Here is a 24968-nt window from a genome sequence, read left to right as displayed (position 1 = left end):
GGTACTCGGTAACCCGGCATATATGCGTGTCAAGGGACATGTTCCTAGTTGTAGACGTAAAATTGTCTCTTAATCTTTAGATAAAAGTATATTGGATCACGAAAACACCTGAAGATTCCACTGCCCCATTATCCTAGCTTCAAGTTATCAAGGTCATCTCATTAGTTATTATAGACCCTCTAGTGACCTAAATAAAGATATTATAGACTTATCCTATACAAGCAAGACATTGTACCACCTCCATGCCAGTCTCGGTAATCCATTCGACTGTACAGCAAGAGCATATCCTCTTAAACATACTATCCTTCAAGATGCTGACATCTGTCTGCCACTGCGGATTGTCTGGGGAACCCCGCCATAGCTCTTGGTTCGTCTGATCCTGGCCAGCCCGGATACAGCAATCAGCTACATCACACTGGCGCAAACAGATAAAGCAAGCCCGTTGGCCACACAAATTGCAGTCAGCATAAGCTTCAAGAAGTTCTCGAGTGGTGGGTCTTCTGTGGCATATATGGCAGGAGCGTAGAAATGACGCTGATACGCAAAAAGTTTGCTGTGATGACCTCGATGCTGAAGTTCTAGGAAACAGTGGTGGTGGTGAAATGTTCATGTTGGTCGGTAAGCATATGGGCTGAGACACAATCTTGTGTTGTGTTGCATCGGAGTAAAACTGCTGAGTGAACAAGGTTCGTGTAGTGTGTTGTGAGTAGAAGGATGGCTGCTGAAGAGCTTGTCATTTCCGATTAAGATATTGTATGTGCGAAGAACATTCGTTGTCACAATGCTTCGATGGGTCCGTATAGCTCATATGGAACGAAGTATAAAGACCGTGAACTTGTGGCGTAGTTTTCTTGGTACTAATCGAGAATCAGGTAATCGGTAAATTGACAGAAGTTCGGAGAGATATTATCCTTCCGGACCCTGTAAACCACGCTCACCTATTGATAGAATGAGGGTGGTCCGCTTGAGCTGTGTCTCTCTTTCTTTTTTTCAGGCTTGCGCTTGGAAAGAAATTATCATTCTGTCCAGGCCACATACTTGACAACTATTCGAGGGCAGAGTCAGCACAGAAAGTCGCCCATTAGAAGGGCAAAAGTATAGGAACCAAAAGAAGGTAGTACTATATGTTAAGGTAAACACTTATATCTCCAGAGCTTTAACCCCAGCGTGCTAAACTGCTGGCAGTTACCAACTTACCGCCCATTAAATCCGACGCTAGTGCTCTTGGAGCCAGGAACCACATCCTGAATTCAGAGCTGGTGGGAGAATGGATCCGTTCTCATCTTTCAATTGGGTATTCATAACGCCTCGTGAGCTGTGGCTCCACCGACTCAAGTGTCGGGCCCCTGGCTAATCGCGCGTCTGGATTTTGGATCTCGTCTCCCCCTCAAACGTACTTGAAGTTGAGGTTCTCTGCGGTTTCATTATTATTGTTTAGAATAGGGCAGCAATTAAATGCTCAGCACTTGCAAGTATTTCTTGACCACCAGCACATGTTTCGCCAGTGAATACGTGGACACCAGTTTACTATGGAGAATAATGTGTCTGAGCTAGTCGGGAGACTAGGGAGTCAAGAAGATGCGGTGCGCAAAATGGCCGTGTTCAAACTCCAAAGCAATATCGGAGACCCTTCGTTTGCGGACGTTTTCATCACAGAAGGTGGCTTAGCACGACTTCGCTATCTCACCTTAAATGCGAGTGGAAATACCCTGGCATACAGTTTAACCAGCTTTGCAAGACTCCTAGAAGTTGATAAGGGATGGGAATGCGTGGACCAGGAATTAGTGGAACGAGTATGTTCTCAACAGTACAATATTTCAAAAATTAACTGCGTTGGGCTCTTTTACAGGCTTTTTACTAATACAAAATGCCGTTCGTTTTGTCTAGGTCGTTGAACTTATCGTTACGCATCCTCTAGTGAACATCTTGAGAGGTGCAATGTCTATTCTTGTCTCCATTGTTTCCCATCCTTCTCCAGCTGGCCACACATCAACGAATGGAGTATTCGGATTCCGAGCTCTGAAGCCTGCAATCGCCATTTATCCGCAATTTCTAGAAATGCTTGTCAGCAGACTCTCTTCAGCCGATCACGCACTCTGTGCCAATGCTCTACAATTGATCAACTCGTTGATGCGCGATTCCATAACCAATGACTCGGAACTTGAGTGGCCAAAATTTATCCAGAAATTGCAAGACCTCGGTGTTATTAAAGCTGTCTACTCATTGATGCAAGGCACGGCGTTACAGGACCATGCGCACCCTTTAATCGAGTTTCAATCTCTCACGAAAATTCTCCTGCGAAAATGGCGGGATATGTCCTTAGACCTGGATAAACCAGAACATAGGAGGGCTCTCAAAGGAATTCATCTTGCCAGTACTCAAGAAAAAGTAACTGAAACCGGCAGCGATGTCCGCCGCTCAAAAAGACATAACTCAGACAAATGGCGGCGATTAGGCTTTGAATCCGAGAGTCCAGTATTACAGTTTGAAGAGATGGGGTTCCTGGGCATGATGGACTTGGCGGATTTTGTTCGGAATCACCAAGACGAATTCCAGAAAATGCTCCTTGAGCAGTCCACCAAGTCAGCTGAACAACGCTGTCCGATTGCCCGTGCTTCCCTATCCGTTACATCGATTCTATACGACCATTTTGAGGTTGATAAGTCCGAAACCGAAGACAACAAGACTTATTTGTTACTGGAGTCCCGTTCTAATCTGGATAAACTATTCAAGCCACTTCTATTACACTGGACCAGATTACATGTCGGGGGCTTGTTTGCATTTTTCCGTCTGTGGAAATCAACAAGCGCAGAGATTGAAGACTACGATAAAATCGTGGAACTTGTTCGTATACTGATCGAGTCAGTTGTTGGAGGCGCTCCTCGAACAAAGGATGTGCAAGACGTGGAGGAAGAATTAACAGACTTTGAGTATAGTCGACTGCGCAACCTACAAATGGAGCTGTTGGAACTCACTTACGAAGACGTTTGGGGGCAGCATTTGCGGCAGGTACGCGAAGAGTTACAGCACGAAACCCTCCTGTTTGTCAAGGAGCAAAGGATCAGGTGTCTACTGCAGGGTTCTTGGTTTCCCAACGACGGCACCCCTAAAACGGACGGGAAATCAGGATACCCCAAGTGCAGGTTTGTTCAACTCTCACATAACCGAAGATTTCTCCATTTTGGAGATTTCGAGGATATAAATATAAAACGCCCAGAGCTCGATGTTCTTCCAGGGAAAAGTGAGATGTCCTTGCATGTCAACGGTTTTGACCGCCAAGCTAATGTTTCGTCAGTCGACTTATCTATTGTATCGTCGGTGGTCTCCAATGTATCAGCATCGCCCGACAATGCGTCTTCTTCAACAGTCAAAAGTATGCCACATAATGTCTCATCCACAAAAATCACGATCTATGGCTATGTTCAGGCCGCCGCGTCCGGTGATATCCAGAAAGTTAATGGCCATTCACGTTCTACTAGCAGAGCCACACAAAGAGAAACTACTCTTTTAACTCTCCGTCCAGAGTCCCCAAGTGTTGCGTCTGAGTGGCTCGACGGTTTGCTCATGCTTCTAAACCAACAGCCTATTACCGCTGAGACGAGCAAGTTGATAAAACTAATTAGTAACTACGGGCTCAAAATTCGGCTACTAAATGTCCGGTTTGATGACGCAGTATTTGCAGGCGAGGCCCCATCCGCTCCGTCACGAGAGGGACTTAGTGATGATTACTATTATGATATCTTTGGTGGTTCATAACACGCTAACAGCGACATAATCTCTACGGAGTTAATCAACACCTCAAACAATCTACATTCATGTATTTATATTATTATTAACTGACTATGACGCACTATTCTTGATAATTTGGTGAGTCATTCCTGGAACCTCAACTAATGAGGTGGTGTTTTATCGACATCGAAATCTTCAACGCGATCAACCAATTCCCAATCTTCAAATGCATCAGGATAAACAATAGAATAGCATGTTTAATCTTACCAATAAACCGTAACAACTAGGTATGCCTTTTTTGTACTCGATTTAATAAGCACTTGATGTAGTTAGTCGTATGTATGTAAACAAATGGAACGGAAGTTGCGCGGACGCTCACATCTGCCGCGCTCAAAAATCAAGGCGGTGTCGCGTTTCGTCGTAATCTCTGCCACTTCTACACTTTTTAACCTTTAGACGTAACCACGGGTTTTTATATTTAGTTAAAGTAATTTAGAATATAAGAAGTATTAAATTCTATTTATATAAATTTTTTTTAATTAAAATATCCAAATATAAGCTTGTTTTGTGATGATTTAATCTTATACTAATAAACACGCTAAAGACACGAAAATATATAATCGCGTAAAGTGGTTTTTAGATTTTAGTCTTGAATATTTAAAGTATAATAAAACAATAACCTCTTTATATTTCTATAAAAGGATTAGATGTATATAATAGAAAGCTATATAGAATCTATTTCTCCATAATAAATTAATAATTTCAAGGCTTTATAAAATAAGTTATATACGGAGATGGTAGTAAATTGAATGCCAAGCTACACACCACCGCCTTGATTTTTGAGCGCGGCGGATCTCTCCCTGGCTTTCCGAACCCACATTCCTGGACCGTATTTCCGTTCCCGATCCATCCTGGTCCTCCCACGAAACGCGATCACGGCGCGCCAAATTCAAACAAACCATCAATACACGAACTACCTCGACACGCAACCGACCTGGATGGTTCGAACCGGCAATGGCCCTGCAATTTGGCGAAACCGGGTAGCGCAGCTCCGGTAGTTAAAGAGATGGGTAGCAACGAAGACTTGATTGAGGATGACTATGATTCCTATGACGAATTATTCGCCCAGCACTTTACGGACGAGAAACTTTCGCAACTTGATGGCACGGAAGTGGCGCCTAGGTCCCAGGATAGGCCTCCAATATCCTCTCAAACGAAAAGTGGACAGAAATCTGCAACCAACGGTAAACGCTTCATTTTACAATCAAAAAACTCTCAAGACCCCAGGTTGCAAAATGAACAGAAAGAGAAATTGCCTTGGGCACAGAGATACGCTCCTCGAACGTTGGAGGAACTAGCGGTCCACAAAAAGAAGGTCAGCGATGTAGAGCAGTGGTTGAACAATGCATTCACAGGGAAATCTCGAAAAGTATGTCAAAGCTAAACCTCTTCCCGCTAGTTGCCTACCTAGAATGAACTGTTTTGCGCTTTTTGGGGGGTGCTTCCAGGTTGCTGACCAATATAGACTCTACTTGTTCTCAAAGGGCCTGCAGGGAGTGGGAAAACGACTACGATATCCTTACTGTCAGATAAACTGAAATTCGATATATTGGAGTGGAAAACCCCCTCAGGCTCGGAGTACGGGGGAAAGGATTATGTCTCCTTTGGGGCCCAGTTTGATGGATTCCTGAGCCGCAGTCATAAGCTTCATAGCCTCGATTTGGATAGCAGTGGTGGCGCACAGTCACCCATGAAAGGCAATCGCTTCCAGCGACGTATCATTCTCATTGAAGAATTTCCATCCTTGTCAGGACCAACTGCGTCGGTTCTTGCTGCTTTTCGGCTATCTATATTACGGTATCTCTCCGTCGATACGCCGCCACATGTTCGAACTGATTATTATAGAGGTGAAACTGGGATGCCACCAATTGTCATAATTGTATCCGAATCATTTTCAAATCCCGAGTCCTCGTTCGAAAACCTGACTGTTCGCCGCTTGCTTGGTCCCGAAATCTCAAACCATTCGTGTACGAGTGTCATCGAGTTTAATAGCATTGCGCCCACATTCATGTCCAAGGCACTGAAGCTAGTTTTGAAAAAGAGCGCATGTCAGCCCATGGGTAACCAAACTTCGACGCAGTCCACTATCAACGCCATCTCTATGATTGGGGATATCCGAAATGCAACCACCTCCTTAGAGTTTTTCTGTCTCACCAGCGGCAACCGATGGTCCGGCGGGAGTCACAACGCTACCAGCATCAAAGACGCAGCTAGAAGTCGCAAAAAGATGTCACCTATCAACAGTGGGACACAAGCGTTATCTCAAAGGGAAGCCGGTTTCGGCCTATTCCACGCAGTGGGAAAAATCATTTACAATAAACGAAATGGCGGCACTGATACCGAGAATCCACAAGACCCTGACCGGCCCGGTGTCTCTCAGGTGCATGTTAATGAATTACTAAGTGAAACTGGAACAGACATTCAATCGTTCATTGGTACCCTCCATGAAAACTATGTGCCCTCTTGCAACGGCCCGTCATTCACCAGATGTCTGGATGACTGTATAAGATCTCTGTCGGACAGTGATGTGCTCTGCGTTGACCGAAAGGGCCTTAGTAAGCCTCAAGCTGGTCTTGGGACCATTTTCATCAAACACAGGACTGGTGTTGACTTTTTGCGACAAGAAGATATAAGCTATCAGGTCGCTGCACGCGGTCTACTCTTCTCTCTTCCATATCCTGTGAAAAGACAAGCTTCACATACGGGCAGTACGAGTCATTCAAATACCTCTCATAAACTATCCTTTCCCCCTGCCCTCCAACTGTCGCGTAAATTCGAAGAAACGCGGAATTTCATAGATTCATGGGGAAACGCCCTGCTTAGTTCAACCGCACGGTTGAGTGCAGTCCCACTACTAGGCCACTCCGGGTCTATATCCCGCAGCTCTACTCGTGGAGAAGGTGCTGGATTTCAGAGGAATGACTCTGGAATTTCGACGTCCGTCGCTGTTCCAATCGCCCGCAACGATCTAATACTTCATCAGTTACCCTATGTGACGATGATCCTTGAAAAGGGCTTAGGGTCGAGGAGCACCCAAAAAATTACCAGTCCTGGAACTCGCGGCTTTAACTACCGCTTGCAGCAAGACGAGCGATATGCATGGGGCTCATCTGCTTCCGGTTTTCGAAAGCTCGGACGTGAAACCCAGAGTACTCAACTCGAACGCCAGGCACTAGTTGTTCCCCAAGCAGACGATGGGCAGCTTTTCCTCAGTGATGACGACATTGTAGATGATCCATGATTTTTTTTGGGGGGGGGATCACTCACGTTCGCCTGGTTCATATACAATTGAGTTTAACAGCGGTATCAAGGCGACCAACAAAACCATCACCACGCTATAAATTATATGTATATATATATGTGTGTGTGTGTACACATATAAAAGATAGGTAGAAAAGCGCCCGAACTATAATTTAAGTATGAAAGGTGCATCCATCTACATAATTAATACTTTGTACCTACTAGTGTCACCTTGCTTACTATTCTGTAATTTCGGGGGTAATACTCATATGAGGTCCAGGCTATGTATGCTCTTCACAACGGGAGTGTGTAGTTTTCACGTCTTCATATGTGGATTAGTAAGAACTCAATGGTAACTAAGTTAACTAGCCTAAGTTGACTAGCGCGAGGCCGGGGACCTTGGTCTAGGCTTATAGGCTTAAACCGATTCAGTTGACAAGCATTTCTTATCCATCTATATTCGCTACCCAGGACACCTATCGTTTCGTGGATTTAAATGACAATGGCAACAAAATCGCCTGCACAACATGCTCCTGGGAATGATGACTCATTCCGGACGGAAAATGGCCATCAGTTGAAATCTCGCTCCGGTCGTTCCAACTCAGCATTGGCCTCGCACTCACAGCGGAGTTCCGAGAAAAACACAAGCATGCCTGGGCGAAAAGCATTCGGGCATGTGCCTGTATACAGCATGCCCGACATTGCAGCTACAGCAGTTAAAGCTACGTTCACCCACTGGACGAGCATTTTCCTGATGGTTTCGTTGATCTTCGGGGGTTGCTGTGCGAATGTGGGTGGATAGATATCATCTTGGGGCGAGCCATCTAAACTAATTTTCACTCAAGGTATTCGCGCTTGAAGCAATAATTAAGTGAGTTCAAGAGACGTGTCAAGATAATATAGAATGTTTGCTTATCAATCATAGGGATCAACCAAGTTCAGGTACGTACATTGGATTATACTCCATTCTCAGGCGTTGAATGTTGTATTCTGACTATCTCAAGGGCCGTTGATAACCTTCGTTCAGTTCCTCCTCACTGCGCTCCTCATGTCGCCGAGCTTCGTTTCGCCATCAGCAGGCTGCCGGTCGTTCTTTCTTGCTCGGCGCTCTATCCCGTTACGGTCATGGTTCATTTACACAGCATTCTTCGTTACAGTCAATCTTTTGAACAACTGGGCATTTGCATACCGGATTTCTGTGCCCCTGCATATCATTTTAAGATCTGGAGGACCAGTCGCATCGATCGTGGTTGGTTATCTTTACACCGGCAAAAGATATTCTCAGGGGCAAATGCTCGCTGTTGCCCTACTTACCTCTGGGGTCGTCACATCCGCATTAGCAGATGCACAAGTGAAGGGACAATCCATCAATATTGAAGTCGATCGGGATTCTAGTTTATTCAGCACTGTTGTTGGCCTTGCTATTCTTGCGTTAGCGATGCTTCTCTCTGCATTTCAAGGCATTTACGCAGATCGGCTATACTCCACCTATGGACGGAATCATTGGAAGGAGGCTCTTTTCTATTCTCACACGCTTTCTTTGCCACTTTTCGTTCCGACCATTCCGCAACTTCTCGCACAGTGGCATGCACTAAACTCATCCCCAACATTGTTATCCCAGGTTACGGCATTGGTAGGTCAGGCCGGAGACACAAATACATGTCTCGCCTCTGGCGACACAGCAGACTCGGCGGGGCCGTGTACGATATCTGCAAACACCCCTGTCGCAGTTGTTTACCGGGCGCTGTTGAATCTCCGTGATCACGAGGTTCTTCAGCCCATTTTAACTGGTATCCCAGTTCAAATTTTCCATCTCCTTTTAAACGCATTGACACAATATTGGTGCATTCGTGGAGTCCATCTTCTCTCTGCAAAGTCATCATCCTTGACTGTAACAATTGTGCTGAACATTCGGAAGCTAATTTCACTCCTGTTGTCGATACATATTTTTGGAAACTCTCTTTCGCAAGGTGTACTCGTTGGTGCTATACTTGTATTTGTGGGCGCCGCCATGTATGGCTTTGAAGGCGCACGGCTCAGGAGGCAAGCTCTGAAAGAGGATTAAGAGCCAAGCCGATTCAGCCGCATATGAAGCGTTACCCATGTATGGTGCTGAACTCGTCCCGTGCACCTTGTCTATCCTCGCGGTGCAAAGGCGTATATATCAGCTTTTGATCATCATATGTATCATACGAACATATTCTACATGTGCGTAAGCATGTTATATCTCGTGTTTCGGTCCAAGGTTTTCTTCAAATGGAGATGGAGTTATAATACAAAAATAATGCATCACGGCCTCAAAAGTTGCTATCACAAGGCCTGACACGCAGAGATATGAAGAACCGAAGAATGCCCATCACATATACCTACAGGACTTCGCCGACAATCTTTGCGGCAGCCTTGTATGTCTCTAACAATCTCTCGCACTTTTCCCTCTCGGCTTTGATGCCATCATCCTCATAAAGAAGCTCAGCAAAATACTCCTCCTTGTAGAGTTCGCTAACAAGCCGGTTTTGCACAACATCTTTGCTATGGTTTACAAGAAGGTGCATAATGGCTTTTGGTACCTGATCCGCGATTGTCTCCCTCACGATGGTGAAATATGAAGAGATGAGCCGTCGAATCAACTCAGTTTCCATAAGTTCTCGATCAGAGATGGCTGGTTCAGAATCATCCTTCAACTGGAAACAGTTCGAGATGTGTTATTATATTGAGTAACAACAAAGTGAGGACTGATACTTACAAAGGAACCCACATCATTCTGTTCAGCCATTGCGGTGTAATCCTGCGAATTCAACACCGGTGAAAGCACCTCTGTGCGCCGTAAATTAGGGCTAGTGTTGACCTCATGGGCAGTTGGTCTGTTTTGATTTTGACCCAGAGCAGAGGAAGTAGATGGTTGAGCACCATCTTTGCCAAAAAAGTAATTCAAGAACGAATCCCGGGTGGAATTTGTACCTCCGAACGCGCCTTGCGCGCTGGAGTGCGTTCCATTTAAGGTGGCAGTAACCCCACTTTCTTGATTTTTACCAAGGTTGGGAGACATGCCTCTAGTTCCTTTGCTAGATTGGGGTCTGATAGGAAGTTGTTTGGTTTCTGATTGCTCTTCCTCTTCTTCAATGTAGGCCGGTGTAATTCCGTTCGGGCCACCTAGTTCTTTAATTCGTCTCTTCTCTCGCTTGCGTCGGTCTTCCGCTAGCGCGGCCTTCCTCTCTTGATCTTGTCTGTTTTGCATAATTGAAGACATTGCCGCAGCTGCACCGAGAAAATTTGGATGGTTCGTGTTGATGTAGGCCCTTTGGATTGAAATCAACGATTCCACGTAGGTTGAACAAGGACCTAGTCTCTCACGAAGGAGGTCCGACACGACTTCAATAAGCTTGCCTTGGAGGCGGGGGAAGCGGAGGAGTTCTTGCGACCCACAAGTATGGCAGATCTTTATAAGCTCCTCGTAAACCAGCTCAACGCACCTTTGGCTAGGAGGTTCAAGTAGCTTTATTTGAGGTTTCACGAGAAGGTCAAAAGCAAGCTCTGGCACAAAAAGACTTGGGCGCGGCCCTGTCGAATTTCGAATGGCTGTCCTGATATCCGAAACTGAAAGGTTCTGTGTCGGTTCAATCGTGTCAAGGGAATTTCCGAAAACAGAATTAAATATATAGTATATCCTAGCACCGCCACATAGCTCTTTGGTGGATATTTCAGATGAAGTTCCATCGATTGAAGATATAAAAGAGGACGCGAATCGCGTCATCAGCTGTAGTATCAGAGAGCCCCGATGTTCTTTACCACTGAATTGCTTGTTGCCATAGCTGGCAAGCTCTTGCTGTGTTTGGCCCATGAGAGTATTTAAACGAGCTTTAATGTCAGGTAGCCGATCCCTTATATGTGACATTAGCGTCGAATTCAGTGTCTTCGCAAGAAATTGTGTACCGCATCGATTTGCCATGTTTCGATAAGCCGGGTGGTGTCGAAAGAAGTCGAGTTCAGCGTGGAGAGCTTCTGATAAAGATTTGCCAGACTGGATATCTTGTTGAGATCTGTTAACCACTCCGATAAAGCCGAGCTTTAGCGGATACACACGGCCAGACAGAATGTCCATTGCATTAGTCCCATGGTCCATGAGGTCCAATTTCGTCAAAACGCCAATTGTCCTCCGGCCCATCGGATCTACCTGCCGAGCTAACTTCAGAGACTCAGAGTTGACCAAATCGACATTTGCGGGTGAGACCGCTAGAATGATACTGTTTGGTTTCGCAATGTATTCGAGAATCAAAGCACGGGTTTGCTTTTCAATATCCGACGGCTGGTCTCCAATTGGCACCTTGGTCAGGCCTGGCAAATCAACCATTGTGAGGTTGAGCACATGAGGAGAAAATATCTTTAGGTTGATCGGCTGGCGGTTGATACCCTTATTATTCCCAGCTATTCTCGCGGTCTCAGCTTCGATCTCCTGCTTAACAAGAGCAAAATCATCAAATTTGCGGCCCGGATGGTGATGAAACTCCGCCCACTCATTCTGTCCAGCTACACTTGCGGCTGTATGCGGAATATGGACATCATCGCCCTTAGGTTTGTCGTGACGGTCACTAGGAATATTTATAAGTTGCAAGATCAGAGGTCTTCGGGTCACGATCCCACTGCCCCTTGGAAGAAAGTCTCTTCCAACTATGTTTTCCAATACAGACGATTTTCCGGATGACTGCGAGCCGACCACAACCTGGTGAGAAGGTCAACATGAGATATCCCAGGTACTGGAGTGAACGCACTTACAATTTGCGGTAAATCAAGCGAGTCATTTCCAATGGTGTTAAAAACTAGGTCTTGCAATTTATTGACAGTAACCAATAGATCCTCGCCTAGTGCAGCCATTGTCCTCCTCGGGTTGATATACTGAGCTTAATATAACAGTCGGGTGCTCGGCGCGCCAGAGATGCGGACGTGAAACCAAGGCGAATAGTCACGTAATTAGACCAAAGCAGGAACGATACTGTGGTACCTCCTAAATCAGCGAGAGTGGCTGGTGGCCTTTGCCGCGTTTATGAACATGGAATTCGAGATTTTTGATCTTGTCTTGGTTGCTTCAAAGTTGCCGCTACGACCTACCTCCTCCGTCCATGCTGCCGCAATTTAACAACCACGTGACACACGGCTTATATAAGCTTTTTGTTACACAACTACCTACGTAGTTAACTATGTAAATACAGTAACTATGTACTTACTAGTTAACTAACTCAATAAATAGTCAGTTGATGTACAGTAGACTACGACTGTAGTACGTACTCGGTCATGAGAAACTGCTGTTAACTAACGCCGAACGGGATATCCCAAGGCCCAAGCACCCACCAAGTCGTTAATGCGTTTACTATAGACCCAAATGTTTCCATTTCATGCATAGAGATAAAAGTACCTAATGAAACCTTTCTCCAGCCGGGGACCTCTCTTTCCGTTGACATAATTATTGGTTTTGTCAACCGGATGGTCTCATCAGACAATTTCACCGATAGATGACAACTAAGATAGTTATATTCGGCCGCTTATGTACTAATGTGTAAAAGTTTGATGTGAAAAAATGTCATACGAACCCTGACACAAGATGATGGTTCTCACTTCGAGGTGGCGTCTGAAGTCTACATACATTCCAAGAGAGCATCTCGAGAAATTCTGGTAAAAGCGAAGAATATTTCCCTAGCCATCAAGTTGGACATAGTTCGCCGGGAAAAGACCCGTCTTACCACGGTATTCACCTAGCCACCAATCATCATCGGGAAATTCCTAATGGGAGACAATAATTAACATGTAGCTCGATCCAAGAAGTTGGGGAAAAACAGATGCGGGAGCAGAACTAAAGAAGGGCTTACAATGTTTGTGATTTCAGCATCCTCGGGGAAACTAAGCTCATTATCTTCAGCGGCCTCATAATCGTAAAGAGCCTTTGCAGTAGGTTTCGGCCGTGAGCCTGGGGCCACTGTGGAGCCGGTAACAGTCTCGGGAGAAAAGGCGTTGGGCGCAGGCTGCGTTTCAGATGAGGTGTGGTCCTGATGCCCATCCTCAACGATTTCAACATAATTGCTTGGGAAGAGCCCCCTTTCGCCTTGAGCATTTAGACCCAACCACCAATCCTTGTCTACCATTTCAATTTCATTGACGTATTCACCTTCTTTCAAATCGACCTCGTTATCCTCCGCCTTTTCATAGTCGTAATGTACAAGAGCCCGTATTTGTCCAGAATCGGCGTCACCAGTAGGTACGACAATGCTTGCATCCTGAACACTGCGGTGCTGGCCCTCGTCATCCGATGGCCGTCGCTCTAGATCCTTCGTATGCTCGGCTGCCGAAGGTGAATATTGTTCTTCGTTCTCATCTCTAGCGCCTCTCGCGACGGGCATGGCAACCTGAATTGGCGAACCCTCACCTTCAGAGTAATCCATCGCCGGTGATTGGGGGGGTTGGGACTGAGGGGCGGAAAGCTCGGGAGCCTGTGGCGCACGGGCGGCTTCAAATTCAGTACTATGCACTGGGGGAGAAGCGGACCGCACAGGATCAACATAGTTAGAGGTTTCCCTTGGTGCCCCTTGCGTGAGTTGGTCTCGGATAGCATTAACGCCTTGTTGGAGTTGTATAGGCTCATGTGTTGAGCTTTCCGCTGTAGCAGCGCCAGTGGCCTCATGGGGAGTGCTTTCAGCAGACTTTCCGGTGTGTGTTGTCTGGACGGGGCCCCATGTTTTCCCACTATAAGAACTCTTCCAGTCCCCTCCGCTATTTTGGGTTGCAACGGCGGACACGGGGCCGTTAGATGGCGTAATAGCGGCACCAGAATCCTGGCTGTGTTCTTTAGCCTTCCTTTCCGCCCAGAGTTGTGCAGGTGTTTTGCCTCCTTGGTCAGCAAAGGCTCGATTAGCACTTCCCACAGTGGCAGCAGGTGCTACACTTGCTGCGCTACCAGTGGGAAGAGGCGGCTTCGTGCCCGTAAATGCCGGACCTCCACCAAACCTGTTGGAAACTTTGGGCTTGGGCAATGATGTGAGCCGGCTTGATTGGTCGACATCTGGTTCCGTGGTCGAAATGGGCGGTCGGTCGGTTGGAACAGGGGATTGCTTCGGTTTCGTCACAGTCTCATCTGCCTTTTGCGCCTTAGCACGAATCGCAGCAATGTCAACCTTTCCGACCGGTTCGTAAGCACCCTTTACAGGCTCCGGTCGATCATCCTTTAAGTTACCAGCCTCATGTGCCTGTCTCCTGATAGCGGCAATATCTACTTTCCCGACGGGCTGATACCCTCCTTTGACAACATCTTCTCCTTCAGAATTTATGCCGCTAGAGTTCACAGTTTGGTCAGTCTGTTTCCCCGACTTGAGTTCTTGTATGTTCACCCGAGTAGGTTGGTAAGCCGGCTGAACTTTTTCTAAATTGGTTCTAGTGAGCGGAGGGGCATCAGGACCCCATCCATCGTCATCACTCGATTTCACCCGTACGGGTAATGGGGCAACACTCGTCGAGCCTGCACTGATCCCCCCGGTGCGGAGAGGAGTAAAAACCGGCTTGCTGGATATGGGAGGCTTGGGGGCAGAAGTGCTCGATTGCTCGGGCCTCGGGTTGTATTTTGCGCCTGATGAGTCACCAACTTTCTGCATGACACCCTCTACTGTCAAGTCCGCATCTGAGCGAGCTGTTACTTGAACGTGGTAGCCCTAGAAACTTGCTGTCAGCATAAACCGATAGATGATGCTTCCATCTACTGAATCACATTAGGGGACTAACATGCAAGAATTTCGACACGGTGGACAAGTGGCTAGTAAAGTAGCCTTTTGTTCGTTCGGGAACTCCTTCCCCACACCACGCAATGAGGACATTTTTAGGAAGCCCAGTGTTCACATCCGTTACCTTCACGAAAGCGAATTGGATTTTCCCCTCGGAGAACTCCTCAATAAGATCAGCCAATTCCCCCTCTAAAATGATAGGTGAAGTTAGCTCAGCCGAGAGACATCCTGGGGCGCAAGGCCGGATACCTCCTGAATCCTGAACTTTAAGGATACTCTCTTTATTGCCAGCGTCTTGTTGAAACGCGCTGACGAGCGGTGTTGAAACCGAGAAAATTGCCCACTTTGCGAAGGTTGGAGAGCCCCTTGCGCTTTCCGAAATAGAAGATTCGACTACCGACTGATAGCTCTTTGATATCGAGGCGCCATTGGCGGATAGATTGAGGGACGCCATGGTCACAAACCCAACCTTTTCTCTGAGCGAAAGACTTGGGAGATTTGTTGAGGTTAATCGTTAATCGCAGTGCAGACTGTATTATGAGAGAAGTATCAGTCACCGTCAGCTTCGGAGCGTTGAGCAGACCTGGACAGCGCCTGGACCGCGTGGTTCCACGATTTACCCCCGCTTTCTGCTTGAAAGGAATTGAGGACAACCTTGAAAGGAGGCTCGGTATGAGACCAGTTTTTGACGAGTTCAAACTTCGCTGATAAGTTGATGCGGAGCAAAAGATGATCTTCGAATTGTTGCCTGGTATGGGACTCCTCCCAGGTAAGCTTGCTGTTCTTACGAAGATGGAACCCAGGTACGTAGTTACTACTACACGGGAAGCTAGGTATTATTTGGTAGTACTCCATACGTCACACTAGTTACCTGAGCACCGGAGTTCGGGAAAACCATTGTCCAATACCATCATTGTCGAGGACACGGCAGCCATGTTCAGGTGAAACTTACCGGCCAGATGTTGCATTTGTATTCCTTAACGTACTGAATATCATGGTTGAGCATTAGTGGCAAGCACTGTTTCAGTAATTTTCTGTCGCTGCAAGCTAGCAAAACCCTCGCATTTAACTGTCCTCTATTTTGTGACAATTTTTGCCGCTCATAAGAGGTAAAACCCTTATATATATTCTAATTAATTTTATGGCTAATGAATCCACCTTAGTTCACAGTTCACTTGTTAGTACGAACTACGAGGGGACGTCCACGTTGCGTCCCAAATACCGCGTTGGCTTCTCCAAATCTGTACGAGAGGACTGCATCGGGGTCATGGTCCAGGAACCCGACAACAGCATCGCATTGTAGACGAACTCAACCACAATAAAGTGAGCAACGGGCGGGCAATATGGATGAAAGCCGCCCTGGTGAGCCGACTTTCGGGGAGTCCAGAGAAGTTCTTCCAAGGGATAGGCAACTGAGGACACCTACATACGACTATGCGTTTGAAAAATCAATGAGCCATGCAGAGGCAAAGCTTTTCTATCAAAGCCAATCGATCACTCCGTCGAATAATCATCAAAATGTCGGCGCCAACCCAGTTCACTTCCCAGTTTCAGATCAGTACGGACATCATTCCCTAACTGGCGGTTCCCAATGTGCTGGTGACAATTTGGGGGCCTCCCGTGGCATTATGAATATAGCCCCCGATAATGACACAGTTACCTCCGAATTAAATGTCATTTGCTGCAAGATACGGGGCTTGCTAGATTTGAGATCGAAGTATATCCGACTCTCACTGCAGACTCTCGGAGACAATCCAAATAATAAACCAGATTGGACGGTATATCCACCTCCACCAGAACCGGCCTGGGGCGACGACAAAGAAACTGCGAAGATGAATGATGAACATGGTGCAAAACGTCGGAAGAGAAAAATGGGCGAAAATGTCGGTGAAGACTTTTGCCTTGCTGAGTGCCTACCTCTCCCAGGAGAGTCTGACTGGATATTCAGGCTAGATGAGAATAGTGTTTACCAGGTTTACGAAAATTATGAAACATCCGACTTGGGGAAGCCCGTGGTCAAAATTCCGTCCCTGCGAGACTTCTACATGGACCTGGATTCCGTGATCGATGTCTCAACAGATGGGCCTGCAAAAAGCTTTTCCTTTAAACGGCTTTCTTATTTAGAAGGAAAGTTTCAGCTACATTCGCTATTAAATGAGTACCAGGAAATTGCAGATAGCAAAAAAGTGCCTCATAGGGATTTTTATAACGTTCGAAAAGTCGACACCCACGTTCATCACTCGGCATGCATGAATCAGAAGCACCTCCTTCGCTTCATCAAAAGCAAAATGAAAAAGTCTCCGGATGAAGTTGTTTTGTTCAGGGATGGCAAACATTTGACACTTAAAGAAGTCTTTGAGAGTATTAACCTTACCGCCTATGACTTGAGTATTGATACTCTTGATATGCATGTACGTTGTGCTATATATGCTTGATTTCTTACACATTCATAACAGTTACTAATACTCCACAGGCACATACGGATTCCTTTCATCGGTTTGATAAATTTAATCTTAAATACAACCCGGTTGGGGAGTCTAGGTTGCGAGAAATCTTTCTGAAGACTGACAACTACATAAAAGGACGATATCTAGCAGAGATAACGAAAGAAGTTATCTCAGATTTGGAGTCAAGCAAATATCAAATGGTGGAATGGCGCATTTCTATCTACGGAAGATCGATTCAGGAATGGGACAAACTTGCAGCCTGGGTGGTGGACAACAAACTATTTTCGCCCAACATCCGTTGGCTTATCCAAGTACCTCGGCTATATGATGTCTACAAATCTAGTGGGATGATGGAAAATTTCGAGCAAGTAATAACGAACGTCTTCCAGCCATTATTCGAAGTGACGAAGGATCCGAGCAGCCACCCTAAATTGCACATCTTTCTACAGCGTGTTATTGGCTTTGATAGTGTTGACGATGAGAGCAAAGCTGAGCGCCGTCTGTATAGGAAGTATCCAATTCCGAGGGAGTGGAATACCAAACAAAACCCTCCCTACACTTATTGGATTTACTTTATGTTCGCTAACATGGCATCTCTCAATTTTTGGCGACAGCGGCGTGGCTTCAATACATTTGTCCTCAGACCACACTGTGGCGAAGCCGGTGATCCCGACCATCTTGCAGTTGGTTTCCTCTGCTGCCATAGTATCAGTCATGGGATTTTACTCCGAAAAGTCCCACTGCTACAATATCTGTTTTACCTCGACCAAATCGGTATTGCGATGTCACCACTCAGTAACAATGCTCTATTCCTCACATACGACAAGAACCCATGCGCTCATTTCTTCAGAAGAGGTTTAAATGTGTCGTTGTCCACAGATGACCCACTGCAATTTGCGTTCACAAAAGAACCTTTGATCGAGGAATATTCCGTGGCAGCGCAGATCTATAAGTTCAGTGCAGTGGATATGTGCGAGTTGGCTAAGCATTCCGTAGAGCAGTGTGGCTTCGAACTTTCTCTAAAGGAGAGATGGCTTGGTTCAAACTGCTCTCTAGCAGGAGTTGCGGGTAACAATGTTGCGAAAAGCAACGTCCCGGATATTCGAGAATCGTTCCGTCACGAGACGCTTATCGGGGAGCTGGCACTGTAAGTCATTTGCATCCCAAGCGCTTGCCTGAATGTTGCCTCAGGTGGAGGGAAGTAGAATCCACTATGCGAGGTGGTGAATACAAATCCGGCTAATGTACCAACCACTCGTCAGGATTGAGCGGTATTCCGCGCAGAATACCGATGAGGGAATGGCACCACTAGGTGGCTACGGGTCGCCGACCGCATCTACGCAAAACCCGTCTCCAACGGATCAAATTAAGTGTCAGTATGCGGTTTCTTTGCGGACAGACAAGGATTCTCACTTGCACTATAGTTACGCCCGGGGAACCAAGCCCTCTAGTGGGGTCCTTAGCCCTTTCAGACACCGGCGCGCCTGAACACCCATCCATTTTATCCCATCTTACCGATGGAAATGATTATGGTGCATCAGATTCCTTGGATCCACCAGCACAATCTCTTTCCACAACAGGCAATTCCAGTGGATTGGGCTCCGACAACAAATCCAATCTAATAATCACGGCCGATGGACCACCAGAGCAGAAGATATTCCCAGGTATTGTGCATGGAAGGGCTCAACGCAGTAATGTCTCGGGCCGGACAATCATTGATAATAGTCAAAATGGGGGGCGATTGGAGTAGTCACTTGAGATTCCAGGAATATAAGCTATACCCTGAAGCTTACCTTAAATAGTCATGGTTAATTGTCAGCACTTGACGTTAACAACCGGTGCAGGCCATTTCAAGGCTACTTGCTTATATTAGAGATCAATGCTGCTGGTCTAAGACCGCGTTTTATGACAATTGCTTGTCGGGCACCGAGACGGCACTCGGTGGCCAGTTTAACTTCAAGCCCGTCGTTCAGCCTGCTACATCAAACTGCCCAACTCCCCTTGCGTTCACGTACACCCCATGTCTCGTGGTCATGACCTTCCTCAGACATTTGAGGGTGTTGGCGCACCCATTCATGGATATACAACCGCAGCGCGGTCCATCTCATACATAACCCATTCGTTTCACTCCTGTAGGTAACAGCGTGCACGCCAACATGGCCCTTAGCGTCCGTATTTAGATCATCTGCCCTGAGTTTCGCCACTGGTAAACCAGAAACCTTGCTTAGTTCATGGTCATAGTAGCGTGCAACACTAGGGTAACCAAGCGACAGATAGTCATATATTTGCGTGACAAATCTGTCATCGAATTCCTGATTGTAGCTTTCATCATGTCTGGCATCGTCCCTCGGGCGTCGAATGGCGATATTGGAATTTTGGTGGCATGGGTGCGGAGGTCCGGCCCAGTAGGATTCATCCAAGACCCTTTGTGTCTCCTCGAAACCATGGTTTGGGGTAACCAATCCCGGTAGTAAAGACTTGGAAAGCTGTGAGTCATGATTGTTTGGTTTGCAGGTCCCATTCCAGAGACCACCACTATCAGGTCCGACAGAAAACTGCGGATTGGAGCACCAGAGGCCAGTGGACGATGACAATGTGGTCTGGTCCAGGTTGCTCCCAGTTATATGGTTTCCTTCACATATTGTGCTTTCTGGTGTCAAACTTTGTGGAAATTCAAGATCGTTTCCGAGCATTGGTGGGCTAGCGGTCTGTCTCAATTGTGTCAAGGAACGGCTTATATCCCAACCATCGTCCCGATTTACCACCTCCAGGGTTTTCGCATGCGAATTGTGTTCTCCTCTAGTAGTAAGATAATGGCGCCTATTCATACCAGCCTCCTCCTTGTGTCTGCGCAAGTACTCGAGTTCTGAGGGAAGATCTGCAGATGAGGCGCGCCTGCTAATCCGAAACATGAGCTTTTTTTCGTGCATGTCAAAGCTATCCTCATATGACGGCTCTTCATCCTTGTCGATAGCAAAATGATCGACGGGCTGGTAGACCTGTTCATTCGGGAATGCCGCTAGTGCCTGCTCTTTTAATTGACTTTCCGAAGCATCGGTTGGGGGTATGAGAATATATTCTAGGAAAGAAGGTTCTTGACCTATATTTGGTTCACATGATGAAGGCTGAGACGGGGAACAAGGTAGCCGTGGGGTGTTTGATTCACTGGACTCTTCACTACCACTGGAGGGTATGGCGGGTAGGTCGGGTACACGAAAAGAATGTCTCCTTGATTCCTGGCGTCGCATAAGACTGGAGTATGAAAATCGGGACTCTTGTAATACATCGGCATTGACTTGCACTCGATTGCGGCTCCTGGCAGAATTGCGCAAGCTTCGTGTTTCAGCCTCAAGCCTGGAGAAGCCATCATGATTAAAGGGCTTTTTCCTCGGACTAAATGAGTGTCTAGCCGTCTCCATTAGCTGGGGGGTAAACCTCCTTGTTCGCTGCTCTTTACCACGCGAGTTTGGAGTTGATAGCGTGGTGTGTACTGTCTCCGGTGATGTCGACCCATATACATGTTCACTGCTCCTTCGGGGGGGTTCTGCAGCCTGGCCAATCTGCCACAGTTGAGAGGAGTGGCCACAGGGAGTGCGCCCCTCTGTGGGCGAACTGTTGTCAAACTCGAATATCCGTATGGCCTCATGGCTTGAGCGCACATATTGTTCGGCATGATCATTGTTTCGATGTTGATTTGAACTGCGTGATGATGTCTCAATAGGCTCGGGTAGGAACCTCCGCGGTTTCCTCCTCGTTGTACTGACGGGTTGAGACATTTTTTTTTTGGCTATATTGTTTAGAGTTTCGAGGAAAGTTGTATCGGGGGGGAAGAAAGAGACCCAATACTCTAGTATGAATTTTCTTCGCCCTTTTACGCACGATGCAATACACGTTCTATAAGGCGGAGAAGCTAGGTGCCATTCACTATGTATGACACCCAGCAATTGCCCTGGAAGGAATACCTAGGGGCGCTGTTGCACAATTAACAATTGTAAAAACCAGGCTTTAGTTACCGGTAATACAATTCCCAAGTGAGCCGTGCACCCAAGCGAGTCACGCACCCCATTATAAGAGTTAATATATATTAAATACCAAGCTATTTAAATAACTACTATACTATAAAAAAAGCAGTAATCATCTCAAAAATGAGTTAAATGAGAGGGATATTGTCACGCTGTATCATGTATATCAAGTATTTAGGTATTCTGAACAGTAGGTAGCTCGGAGGATGTAAGAACCAATATTGCAAAGCAAAAGTGTCGCAAGATAGCGATCTTGATGGGGGTCGTGAAGTTGTTGGAGTTCATATTAACCGGATCTGAGAAGTGGAGCTAAGCTATTTATTTCAGATTAGTATAAAACCAGTAGGTAGTAATATTAATAGTAAGTAAAATAAAATAAATAATAGTGGTAGTATTCTTAGTAAGTAATAACTATACTATAATAATAGGATTAAATAATATAACTATATCCTTATAAATTTATATATTAACTCTAATGGAAAAGAGAAATAATATATATATATATTAATAAATAGTAAAAAAAGTAAGTTTTTCTTATTTAATTATTTCTAAATATTCTTATAATCCTTAATAGTATTCTTTATATTAACTAGATTTTATTCTAATGTTTATTGGTCTTTATTAGTACTATATCTAGCCTAATATACTAAATACTATATAAATTATATATAATTTTAATCTTTATAAATTGATTATTGATAATAAATTTCTTGATGTAGGATTGGAGTAGTGGAGAAAGATGATTCATTGAGCGAAGCCATCGACAGGGTAGAAATACCAGGATCAAACTATCCGCCATGCGGATGTCACAGAATACTGTCAGGACACTCCTGAATAGGTACCAGGGACACCCTATAAAGATCTAATTTATATAATCTTATAACTCTTGATCCTATAACTTTATTATTACTATATCTATTATTCTAATTATTTTATTATCTTATAAGTCTCTAATAATTAGAAAGAGTAAGAATTAATTAATATTAATTTATAATTCTTAATTAATCTATTATTTTTTTAAAATAAATTCTCTATTTAACTATTATTTATTTCTTCTATTCTTAATAATTCTAATTCTTTATTTATTAGTTATCTAGAGAAATTATATCTCTATTTTTAAATAATAAATAGAGATATTTACTATTAAATAGATATTTATTTTTATTAAATATTTAATAATAAATAAATAAAATAAATATTTAATAATAATTAAAAGAAATAGATAATAAATAATAAAATTTAAAAAAATTAAAAAATATTAAAACTAAAATTACTAATCTCTAAAAAAAAATAAATATTTTAATAATATTATAAAAAAAAATATAAATATATTAAAGTATTATCTCTATCTAAGTAGTAAAGTAAAATTAAAATAATTAATATTAAAAAATTTTATTTAAAATTTAAAATATAAGATTAATTAGAGTAGTTAGTAAATATTAAATAAGATTTTAAAAAAATATTCTAAAATTATTAATATAATATTTAGAAAATTCTCTATACTCTTAATTTAATAAAGTTTATTTATTATTAATAATAGAATTAATATTTTATTAAAACAATATTAGAAATATTCTATTCTAAGATTAAAATCTAAGAATATTTTAAAGAATAAATAATTATTTTAATTAAAAGTTTATTAATAATTTAGACTAATATAATAGTAGCTTTAAATATTATATAATAATATTTTAATTAAGATTTAAGAGATTTCTATATCTATTTAGACTTATTAGAATAGAACTTTAAATAAATATCTAAAAAAAAATAAATATATTACTTTTATATTAAATTAAGATTTAAATTAAGAACTAAAATAGAGGAATATTTAATTAATTTATTAAAAATAAAAAATTAAATAGTTTTAATAGTAATCTAATTCTAGAATAAAATAAAAATAGTAAAATAGTATATAAATTATTTTAAATATTTAAGATAATTAATCTATTTTTATAAAATATTCTATTAAGAATATTAAAAAATATTAATAAAAAAATTAAAGAGATATTTATTAAAATAAAATTAATTCCTAAAATTCTATTATTATATTTATAACTTACTAGAATATTTTATAAATTAATATCTAAATAAAAAATCTAATTTAAGTTAATCTAAGAATAATTATATAAAATATTTATAAATTAAGATATAATTAATCTAGATTAATAAGAATCTATTAATAATTATTATAAAGGAATACTAAATATCTAGTAATAAAAAGTTATAGAATCTATTAAAAAATAATATTAATCTAAAATAAAATCCTCTATTTTAAATTTATAGTCTAAAGTAAATATAATAGAATAATTTTATATTTTTATCTAAATTTATTCTTTAACTAATAATAAATTAATATATAATTATAAAGCTAATCTAGATATCTATATAAAACTTAATATTATTAATTATATATTATTAAAAAACTATAATTATAATAATATAGATTTATCTATTCTATTATAAAAATAATAAATAAATTATAAATCTTTATTTTTAATATTTATTTAGTACTAATTTAAGTTATAGATTCTTATAGAACTATATAATTTCTTAATTAATCTTATATTACTATAAATTAGGATTTATTCTCTAAGAATAGCTTTATTTTATTATTAATAATTACTATATAATAGTACTAAATTTATCTTAATACTCTAATATAATAATAACAGTATTAATCTCAGGATATAAAACTATTTAATAAATATAAATTTATAAAAGTATATAGAAATTATATCTATATTTTTATAATAATTAAAATATTTAAAGAGATATAACTATTTAAAAATCTAAATATTTTATAAATAAGAAATATATAAATCTTATTTATTAAATTTAAATTATTTTATAATATTTTCTTAAAGAAGGAAGTAAGGATCCTTCTATTATTTAAATAAATTTAATATATAATTAAGATTATTAATAAAAAATCTTTCTTTTAAAGATTAATATATTTTTTTTAAGATAGAATTAGCTACTTTATAAAAATATATATAAAAAAATATTAAATATAATTATATTTAATCTTTTTCTAGTCTAATAAGGGTATCTATTCTCTTTATATTTAAAAAAAATAATATTTTTTATTTATATATTAATTATTAAGAATTAAATAAGATTATAATTAAAAATTATTATCTATTATTCTTAATTTTAAAAGTTTTAGATTATTTTTCTAGAGTAAAATATTTTTCTAAATTTAATTTANAAAATATATATTATTAAATTTAAATTTAACTAGGAGATAAATAGAAGACTATATAATAATATTAATATAAATATTTTAAATATATAATTATATTTTTTAAATTAATAAATACTCTAGTTATATTTTAAAACTATATTTATATTACTTTATATAATATTCTTAATTAATTCTATATTATTTATTTTAATAATATTTTAATTTTCTCTTAAGATATAAAATCCTATTAATACTATATTTAATAAATTTTAAAAAGATTATAAAAAGTAAAATTATATATTAATTTATTAAAATATATTTTTTATTAATTTTAAATTAAATTTCTTAGCTATATTATCTTTTAAAATAATATAGAAATAAATCTAAAATATATTTAAAATATTACTAATTAATCTAAATTAATAACTTTAAGAATTATAAATTTTTTTTAAGATTTTATAATTTTTATTAATAATTTATTTATAATTATTCTTAGATTACTCTCTCTTTAATAAAATTATTAAAAGAG

General features: G+C 41.8%; 7 protein-coding genes across 7 annotated transcripts; 4 read left to right on the top strand and 3 right to left on the bottom strand.

The window, feature by feature from the left end:
- The first annotated feature begins 1266 nt into the window (after window positions 1-1266).
- Window positions 1267-4014, top strand: ASPSYDRAFT_50794 (ELMO/CED-12 family protein). Its single transcript, XM_040848155.1, has 3 exons — window positions 1267-1793; window positions 1888-3241; window positions 3296-4014. Exons 1-3 carry the CDS (start codon window positions 1530-1532, stop codon window positions 3754-3756), a joined length of 2079 nt encoding a protein of 692 aa, XP_040697095.1. The 5' UTR covers window positions 1267-1529; the 3' UTR covers window positions 3757-4014.
- Window positions 4015-4611: 597 nt separating this feature from the next.
- On the top strand, window positions 4612-7264 carry ASPSYDRAFT_50793 (putative cell cycle checkpoint protein Rad17). Its single transcript, XM_040848154.1, has 3 exons — window positions 4612-5158; window positions 5255-5586; window positions 5635-7264. Exons 1-3 carry the CDS (start codon window positions 4796-4798, stop codon window positions 7028-7030), a joined length of 2091 nt encoding a protein of 696 aa, XP_040697094.1. The 5' UTR covers window positions 4612-4795; the 3' UTR covers window positions 7031-7264.
- A 77-nt stretch (window positions 7265-7341) lies between these two features.
- On the top strand, window positions 7342-9400 carry ASPSYDRAFT_522209 (putative UPD-GlcNAc transporter (Mnn2-2)). The gene is made up of 5 exons (XM_040848450.1): window positions 7342-7367; window positions 7419-7819; window positions 7875-7900; window positions 7955-7971; window positions 8034-9400. Exons 2-5 carry the CDS (start codon window positions 7526-7528, stop codon window positions 9092-9094), a joined length of 1398 nt encoding a protein of 465 aa, XP_040697093.1. The 5' UTR covers window positions 7342-7367; window positions 7419-7525; the 3' UTR covers window positions 9095-9400.
- Window positions 9187-12119, bottom strand: ASPSYDRAFT_50790 (dynamin-related GTPase DNM1). Its single transcript, XM_040848153.1, has 3 exons — window positions 11800-12119; window positions 9773-11746; window positions 9187-9710 (listed from the first exon to the last, which is right to left on the bottom strand). The coding sequence occupies exons 1-3, from the start codon at window positions 11896-11898 to the stop codon at window positions 9396-9398; spliced, it is 2388 nt and encodes a 795-aa protein (XP_040697092.1). The 5' UTR covers window positions 11899-12119; the 3' UTR covers window positions 9187-9395.
- A 336-nt stretch (window positions 12120-12455) lies between these two features.
- On the bottom strand, window positions 12456-15629 carry ASPSYDRAFT_50789 (putative actin binding protein). Its single transcript, XM_040848152.1, has 4 exons — window positions 15036-15629; window positions 14788-14975; window positions 12888-14717; window positions 12456-12801 (listed from the first exon to the last, which is right to left on the bottom strand). The coding sequence occupies exons 1-4, from the start codon at window positions 15238-15240 to the stop codon at window positions 12715-12717; spliced, it is 2310 nt and encodes a 769-aa protein (XP_040697091.1). The 5' UTR covers window positions 15241-15629; the 3' UTR covers window positions 12456-12714.
- Window positions 15630-16237: 608 nt separating this feature from the next.
- On the top strand, window positions 16238-18384 carry ASPSYDRAFT_162328 (AMP deaminase; the record flags this gene model as incomplete). The annotated part of the gene is made up of 2 exons (XM_040843079.1): window positions 16238-17197; window positions 17260-18384. 2 exons carry the CDS (start codon window positions 16238-16240, stop codon window positions 18382-18384), a joined length of 2085 nt encoding a protein of 694 aa, XP_040697090.1.
- An 831-nt stretch (window positions 18385-19215) lies between these two features.
- ASPSYDRAFT_61946 (uncharacterized protein) lies at window positions 19216-21009 on the bottom strand (the record flags this gene model as incomplete). The annotated part of the gene is made up of 1 exon (XM_040850055.1): window positions 19216-21009. The coding sequence occupies one exon, from the start codon at window positions 21007-21009 to the stop codon at window positions 19216-19218; it is 1794 nt and encodes a 597-aa protein (XP_040697089.1).
- Between the last annotated feature and the right edge of the window lie 3959 nt (window positions 21010-24968).

The sequence above is a fragment of the Aspergillus sydowii genome (assembly GCF_001890705.1).
Source record: "Aspergillus sydowii CBS 593.65 unplaced genomic scaffold ASPSYscaffold_16, whole genome shotgun sequence".
Classification (NCBI taxonomy): domain Eukaryota; kingdom Fungi; phylum Ascomycota; class Eurotiomycetes; order Eurotiales; family Aspergillaceae; genus Aspergillus; species Aspergillus sydowii.
Note: the sequence above shows the minus strand (reverse complement) of the source record. Positions and strands in the feature narration are given on the sequence as shown.